Here is an 8,004-nt window from a genome sequence, read left to right as displayed (position 1 = left end):
ATTCGGTCATCGCGTTGTGACTCGGGTTGGAATTGTGTTTCGTGGATAAACGGTACAGTGAGCGAAAAATATTACGACTCGTCAGTACAAAGGATTGAAGTGAACTACGTGGTGAAAAATAGTTGAAAAAAACAGCCGTGGTGTTTAGCATGGGTGGTGAACGTTTGAATCTGTCGAAAATCAGGGTTTTCGGTGTGATTTGTTCACAAGTGCAGTTTTTCCTGTGCTTATTATACACTTAGCTGGATTAAATAAAACAACAATTACCGATAGATGAGTCTTCAGGACGGTATTTTCGCCGAAGAAGTGGAGAATGATATAACGCTGTTCGCGGAGAACGCGAGGCGAAAGAGGTATTTGAGGAGGGACATAGAATGGGAAAAGGGAAAAACTTATGGAATTTCTTAATCGAACAAAAGGAACAGACATTTTACTTGAGTTTGATCCAGCTCGATTCTCAATAATACATTTCTGTCCATTACAACAGAAATAGTGATCCGTAACTCCCTTCAAGTTATCAATTTAGTCTTTTTCCCTCGAGTCTTTGTTCGACATCGATATGAATTCATAAATATTCCAAGCCTATCGAGACTAGTTTTGTTTCTTTTTTTTCACCGCTACGTAAAAAATGTTTTCGATTTGGAATAAACCATCCGCAAAATTATTGAATAAACTATAAGTGAATTTATTATCGAATGATGTTCAACAGAATTTTGGAAGTAATTCGGGAATAAGCCGAAAATCAAAGCTTCGTTAAGTAATCGGTCATTCCCGCGAACGATCGCAATTCATTACGGTGTTTTCTCATGTGCGTCGCCCACGCACGCGAGGTCTCTCACGTACACCACAAATACATACGCGCAAAATTACGTATTAAAGTCCTGTTTTCCGCTCTGTTTTTGTGGACTGTTCCCGTTTTTTTGCCTCCTCTCCGCCCCGCTTCGCAGAACATACTTCGGCTTAGAAGAAATATTCGCCGTCGTTTATTTTGTTTTCGAATCCAGATACGGACGCGGTCGATGCCACATGTTACGCCAACCTTGCACGAGCTTAATCACTCGATTGCGCAATTTGTTAATATTGTTGCGCTACACTGATAAGACGCTCCTTCTAAAATATTATCAATTATTTATCATGTTCCTTTATCGACTAATTATATTTATCGTGTTGATTAATAGTCTATATCGTTTCGTTTTCCTCCTCTTTTTCACTTTTTCTGGCGAATAATAAGAGAGAGAGCAAAAGTCAACGACAAGAAAATGAAACTGGAAACTCCGGTGTTTAATGTCATCCGCATCCAAACAGGCCGCGCGCTACGCTCCAACGGTTTTTCACAGTCAATCGATCTTGCGAATCCGAACTGAAAAATAAAGCGAAACTTTTTTTTCGATTAGCATTAAAAAAAAGGAAATAAATCTCATGACTTTTTTTACAAATGCAGTTTTTTGACACTTTGGAAACTTTCTGGACAAATTTAGCCACGAATACCCAAAAACATCGCATATTTTTTGCCGAAATCGAGTATTGAAACCGACCTCCCTGAAAACTTTTCGGGTATTTTCTCAAAGTTCTCGCAATCCTATCTGAATACAACGGCACTTTCGATGTTGCCAGAGAAAATCATCCTCTTCGCGGATCAAGTTCGCGAAATCCCAAATTCTTATGACGCTGAAGTTTGCAACGTTGGAGTCCAACGAAATGATTAAAAAAAAACCTCCAATAATTCGAGTAATTCTCCAATTTCATTTCTTGTCGAATTCGCAATTCGTAGTTTTTCAATCTGCACTGATACTTCGTTACGTAAAAAATTGGTGAATTACGAATGTTTTTTTCGTTCATTTCGTTGGACTCCAACGTTGCAAACTTCAGCGTCGTAAATTCTTCGAAAAGTCTGAAAACTTTGAAACTGTACAAGTACAAAAATTCTTCGCTCAATTTTTATAAAATTGAGATTGTACGATTTAAAAATGACCTTGAAATCGTCGAGGTACCTTTACATAGAAAAACTTTATTAATGCCACCACCGGCTTAAAACTCCCGGATTCTTCGATATTCCGAGTGTTACTAGTCGTTGCCTCACCCTGTATATATGTCAGTGCACGAATAACAGTGTTTCAGGAAGCCGTCGAAAGTGAAAGTCGTGTTAAAGTACATGGAGAGTCTCGAGTGATCGGTTATGTAAAAGTTTTAACTGTGATGGCGCTCCTTCAGTCACTGATATAAACCGTTGCTATAGATAAACAAATTGTTAAGTTGCGTGCGTGTCCTCGTGTTTTTCAACAGTCACAAAATTACACAAACCGCTCTTAACCCGAACATTATTTTGGTTACGTGCTCTTGGCTCGAAGACTGACAATTTTCGTTTGAATTCTCCGCACTAACGATCTCCAACATGATTTATTAAATTTTTTCTTTTTTTTTTTAAGTATCGAAAAATCTAGACGTACATTTTACTTTGAAATTATTTTCCTTTTTATTTTTTTGGCTGAATTTTGTGTTTTTTTTTTCTTCTTTTCAGAGTACTGATATTCCCTCCGGTAAATAATTATCGGAGATTCATTATTCACCAATTGGTCCAAGATCGATTTTCCGATCTTCTGAAAACTTTCTCGATCGGCCAAGGCCCGGCGAGAAGAACTGTCGTCTGCTACCAATCCGACGTTCTGAGGTGAACTTTTATGTTTCATTTATTGCACGAAAAACAAAAAATGTTCATTACCCATTTTTCATTTTTTACCATTCCATTTGTAGTAACATTTTTTTCTATTTTTTTATTTTTTAATTATTTTTATCAATAACCACCCACATGTCAATCGTGCGCTTGACAAATCGTAACGTTCAGTCGATTCTGATCCACCCCCCGGGACATAATTCTCCTCCTCGATTCTCAAGCCGCGTGTCGTTACAGTCACCAGATTGAGATTATTTTTAGAGATCCCCGCAATGAAACGCTCCCCGAGAATGTCGATGCTCTTATACACGAGGAATATCCTTTGTCCCGCAACCTTAATTCTATTTCGGAATTGGAGAGATCGTTGAACGTATTTTCAACGCGCTTTTTCGCTTTTTTTATTTGGTTTCATTTTGTTTTTTTTTTTTTTTTTTTTTACCAGTCAATAACTTGGGATTTTTCTATCAAAGTTAGGATCGTCAACGATTCTTCAATTACGGATTTCTCATTAGCAGATTGCGATCGAAAAAGATGACAATTTTTTGGGGTGAAAAATTTTTTCATTCATTTTTTAATCGAATATTCACCAGATCCCATTCTATCACGCGTCAGCCAATGAAAATCGTGGATAATAAAAGCTTCTTATGACGCATGAGGATCGTTTTGTATGAGAAAATAGAGATGGAGCTCGTCTCAGAATTGATTATTTTCTTTTCAAGTAATTCATCGTTTTTTTATCGTTGACAGAGACCCGAAATTGAATGGTGTCCCATCGAGAACGTGCGTCGAGCTCACTGACTCTCGTCCGCTGGATTCGGCTTGTGGAGCTATGCGCGTCGAAGAGGCTCGACGACCACCGGAAAATTCGGCATCCCCGGAACACTCGAAAATGAGACAAGGTAAAGGTCTTCGAAAAAGTTTAATTTGAAAAATGATACAACGTTGAATAATTCTCTCGGGGAACTCAAATATTCATGACGTTATAAAAATGAAACACTTTTTTCAGTGAAAATGTCGCCAGCTGTTGAAATCTACAGACCACCCGCGGCGAGGAGAGCGAGTAAAGACGGCCAATTGTCCTCAACTGGCCTGATTCATAACGACTCGGCTAGTAGCTCCTCTGCAAAGTTAGTGAGATGAAGGAAAAACTGATTTTTTTTGCAATTCGGCTTCCTTGGATCTTCGAGTTTCCAGTTTCACGTCATTTTCCATATCGATTGAAACACATTCCCTCTCGAATCTTTCGTTTGCAATTACGCTATTTTTCGCGTTTTTATTTTCTTATTTGAGCGAAATTTCACCGTAATTTGGTCAATAATGAGTCAACCGATCAAAGTCTTTGTTTTGACAAGAATTTTGTCGAAAGCTCGTTTTTATGAATTTAATGAATTTCAGAGCGAACCGTCAACGAAGACCGGATCGTGCAGTTTACGTGCCAAAGCATCGTCGAAGTACGGAAGCGGAGGAGAGTGGAAACGGGCAAATTGCCGATGAAATAATTTCTCCGGCTTGTAGATCGAGATGCAATCGTACGAGAACGAGTTCGCCGTCGTTGGAGAACGACTCGTTTAGAAAGCATGTATCACCGCACGATCACGACAGGAACGAGCATCAGCATCAACACCGGAATTCCGGGGGATCGTGGGACAAGAAAAGTATTTCCTCAATGCGATCCTCCTCCCGGGAATCTCGGAGCAAGTCGGACGAACGAGGAGAAACGAGCGAGGAAGTTGAATCCGTGCTATTTAACGAACGAACGAGGAAACCGCCGGAAAATTATTCGAATGAAACTTGTCACGAATTCCCGGAACATCGACGAAATGAAGTTTTCACGGAAATTCCGTCCTTGAGCCAGCAAAAGCTGGTCGATGGTAACCTAACCAATACGTGTAGTAACGTCCCGTTCGAAAAAAACGACGAATCTCTGGAGAGCAACGATCAAAGACGGAACAGCGATTTCGATATGATCCCTGAGCTTGATTCTTCGTCGTCCTCTTCTTCGTCTTCAAACTCCACTGTTAAAGATCCCGAACTAACTGAACCCCTCGATTCTCATAAACAAACGAATAATAAAAATCTTTCTGTCCCGATTCCTTGCAACGTCTCGAATGTCCTTATTATTTCGGATCCCAAGGAACACGAGAAGAATAATAAGATGATAAACGTTGATAAGGAAAACACTACTGTTATAAGCCCGCCCGAAAAGAAACCCAAAAAAGTCGCCAGGGTCAAAAGCAAACCCGCTTCGCCACCCTCACCGCCCATCAAACTCAATCGTGACGAGTGCGATTGGGACAGCCTTTTCGATGACAACGGTGAATGCCTCGATCCAACATTGATTGAGGAAGTGAGTTTTTTTATTTTTGTTCAAGTTAACATTCATTTGTGGCAAACTTGTTTCTTCGAATCAAACTTTTCCCTTCTTTTTTTTCGTAGCTGACGGCTGCCGTCGGCGAAGTCACGATAGAACAACCGAAAAATGATTACAAAGCTTTCAGCAGACCGGTCGAAGTTTCGAGCGACGAATTCGGTCATGTCATCGAAATTTATAATTTTCCATCCGACTTCAAAACGTGTGATCTCGCAGCGGTTTTTAGTCCGTGGAAAAATGGGGGTTTTGAACTCAAATGGGTCGACGATACCCACTGCCTTGGAGTATTTAGCAGTCCCCTCGTTGGTAAATAAAAATTTCGAAAGTTATACCTCCAATTTTTTGGTTCCGCAAATATCAGTAGTTTTTTTGCCAAAAAAAATTGTATCGAGATTCGTTGATGCAATAGGGAGATCGAACGATGTTGCGCGTACTCAAAGTGAAAGTCCTTTCGATTACATCGATTATCCAGTTGGCCAAGTAACAGTTCACATTTGCTCGTTCAATGGTGTAATTCGTAATTTATCACTCAATATTGGGAAATAAGTAAGAGTTCCACTTCGATTAATGTTTTTAAAAAATTGCATTTTAGCCAACAATTGGATTTTTCCGAGGTTGAAACGACCCGATGGGCTGAACTTTACTTTGAGTTAATATTTTGCTTGCGAACAATAACGTAAATTATTTAATAGCGATTCTCAGGAGCTATAGTACGAGTGGGAAGTTTTCCATTCGCGTGGCACAACACATCAAAAACTTTCCAATAGAATAGCCTCGTGCAATCATAACTTGTAAGGAGAGAGAGAAAGCCTTTAAATTTGCGATGATTGTCTTACAAGTGTGCGATTATTTTCAGCTGCCGAAGTGTTGGGCTCGGATCATCCGTTTGTGAAAACAAGACCTCTCAGTGCTGCAACTTCACTGAGCAAAACGAAAGCCCGGAAAAGCGTTGAGTTTTTACAACCGTACAAAAGTCGTCCACAAACCTGTGCCGCCCTCGCGAGACGTCTCGTTACAGGAGCCCTCGGCCTCAAGCTCGCCACGGCTAGACAAGAACGAGAACAAGAAAAACTCCTCCTGCGAGAAGCCAAAGGTACGGGAAATCATTTTTCATCTTTAATTTACAATTCTTCACTTTTTACTCACAGCTGAACATTTAATTGAATTAATTTAAACTATGACATTTAGCCATTTGCAAAAAGTTTTGTAACATTCAACTGTTTACAAAAATTATACCAAACACGAGAATCAGTAATTGTAACAAAAAAAGTTGATAAAATTTCCAATCTTTTGATTGATTCTCTAATTATGATTCGTAGAATTTTGTTAAGTCTAGAAACTCATGCCGTAAATATGAATAAAAACCAATGTTTGTAAGGTTGGAAGAAAAATGAATTTAAAATTTTCTGATGATTATTGTAAAACTATGTGAACTCTTTCAGAGAAAAGAAGACTGGCGAACAAGCAACGCGAGGACGTATGGGAGGGAATAATAACCGAGAAATAGTGTGATTAGATATTAGAAAAGGTAAAAAAAAAAAATTGAAAAAAGATAAGAAGACGAAGAAAAAAGCATCATTGTGCCTTACTCATCTAATAATCACGATCGACAGTAATCGAAAATAATCGAGCTGATACGGCTAAAGAAAGAGGTTTTGGGATCATAATGGGAAGAAATTTAGCCAACATAGATGAGTGTGGCATGAGGCGAAAAATGAATCAGGGAAAAAAAGAGAAAGACTAGAGATTGAAAGGAAAAATAAATAAACACAAAAAGCTGTATGTGCCTCGAGAGTCGACAAGCAGGGAGGATAAATAGTTTTTTGTTTTCATAAAAGTGCATATCACCTAAAATATCGATGAACATTATCACGGCTAGTTATTAAAATCATTTCGTTTGACATTTCAACAACAGGGTCGTGCAGTTTCAAGAATATTTTAATAGGCCAACTTTCATTCAAATAATAGACGTAAATATATATTTTTATTTACGACCATTTTTTTCAATTATCGTTGCAGTTTATCGATTATTGATTCAAATCGATCGGACTTTTGTTGTTACCTTTATATCAACAGGGTTGTGCAGTTTCATGAGATGTTATAATAGAACAAGTCTTTCATTCGTATTCAAATATTTTTCGTTTTCGTAAATCGAGAATCTATCACGCTACCGCAGGAAGATTTGAAGAATAAACGAATCGAAAATTCGATGTTACAAGTCGCGAGCAGTTGTATTTTTCATTTTTTTTTTTTTTTTTCAATGTTTCCTTCTCAAACCGTCAAGACTTTTGTCACGTTTACGAATTAGCGAAATTCCTCAATACATTAACTGCCTCCGTTTACTGTTTTACACAGGAAACCAAAAAGTACCAAGCGAACTTGATATTCGATACGAGACAATAATTCAAAGTTGTAAGAACACTTTTCCGCTCCCTCCCATCCCGTAGCCACAATAAAAGACGTTTAACGTGTAAAAGGCCGTTGTTATAATCAAGAGGGCATTTCAACAAGGCATTTACACATTCGAAAAGATGTTTCGATGAAATCGTGAAATCAGAGTGCAATTTTCAATGCCGAATTTCTTTTATGTCAAGATTTTTTACTATATGACGCACAAACGTGCTTAAGCGCGAAAATAATCGAGAGAATAAATATAAAAAAATTCAGTTCCCAACGACAGAGAGAAAGTTGATAGATTATATAATCCGGAATACACAGATTGTATTTTTGTATACAATTGTTACCAATGAATAATAAAAACGAAAAAATATGTATTGCCAATGTACCTAGTCATTATGTGAAAAAAATAACAAACAACCGTGTTACCTGTATGTTGTGTTACGTTGCAATGTGTTAATCGTTGAGAACGACACGTAAAGGATGTTACAATAAACATATTTTATGAATTGCATTTCCTTCGTATTTTCTATCGCAAATCGCCTGGTTCCAGGGAAAAGGTACC

The 8,004-nt window shown here is 38.2% G+C and overlaps 1 protein-coding gene across 1 annotated transcript; it reads left to right on the top strand.

Annotated features, from left to right (window-relative positions):
- On the top strand, positions 1-7,953 carry LOC122407629 (uncharacterized). Its single transcript, XM_043413960.1, has 8 exons — positions 1-353; positions 2,519-2,668; positions 3,419-3,570; positions 3,678-3,798; positions 4,067-5,018; positions 5,108-5,348; positions 5,899-6,135; positions 6,485-7,953. The coding sequence occupies exons 1-8, from the start codon at positions 274-276 to the stop codon at positions 6,547-6,549; spliced, it is 1,998 nt and encodes a 665-aa protein (XP_043269895.1). The 5' UTR covers positions 1-273; the 3' UTR covers positions 6,550-7,953.
- Positions 7,954-8,004: the final 51 nt, after the last annotated feature.

Source organism: Venturia canescens, chromosome 3 (genome assembly GCF_019457755.1).
Source record: "Venturia canescens isolate UGA chromosome 3, ASM1945775v1, whole genome shotgun sequence".
Lineage (NCBI taxonomy): Eukaryota > Metazoa > Arthropoda > Insecta > Hymenoptera > Ichneumonidae > Venturia > Venturia canescens.
The sequence above is the reverse complement of the archived record's forward strand: the minus strand, read 5'-3'. Positions and strand labels throughout refer to the sequence as shown.

Excerpts from the sequence above, each read along its gene's own strand:
- LOC122407629 (XM_043413960.1), top strand. The coding sequence starts at position 274 with ATGAGTCTTCAGGACGGTATTTTCGCCGAAGAAGTGGAGAATGATATA. Across the intron at positions 354-2,518 it reads GAGAACGCGAGGCGAAAGAG|AGTACTGATATTCCCTCCGG; the intron begins GTATTTGAGGAG and ends TCTTCTTTTCAG. Across the intron at positions 6,136-6,484 it reads CCTCCTGCGAGAAGCCAAAG|AGAAAAGAAGACTGGCGAAC; the intron begins GTACGGGAAATC and ends GAACTCTTTCAG.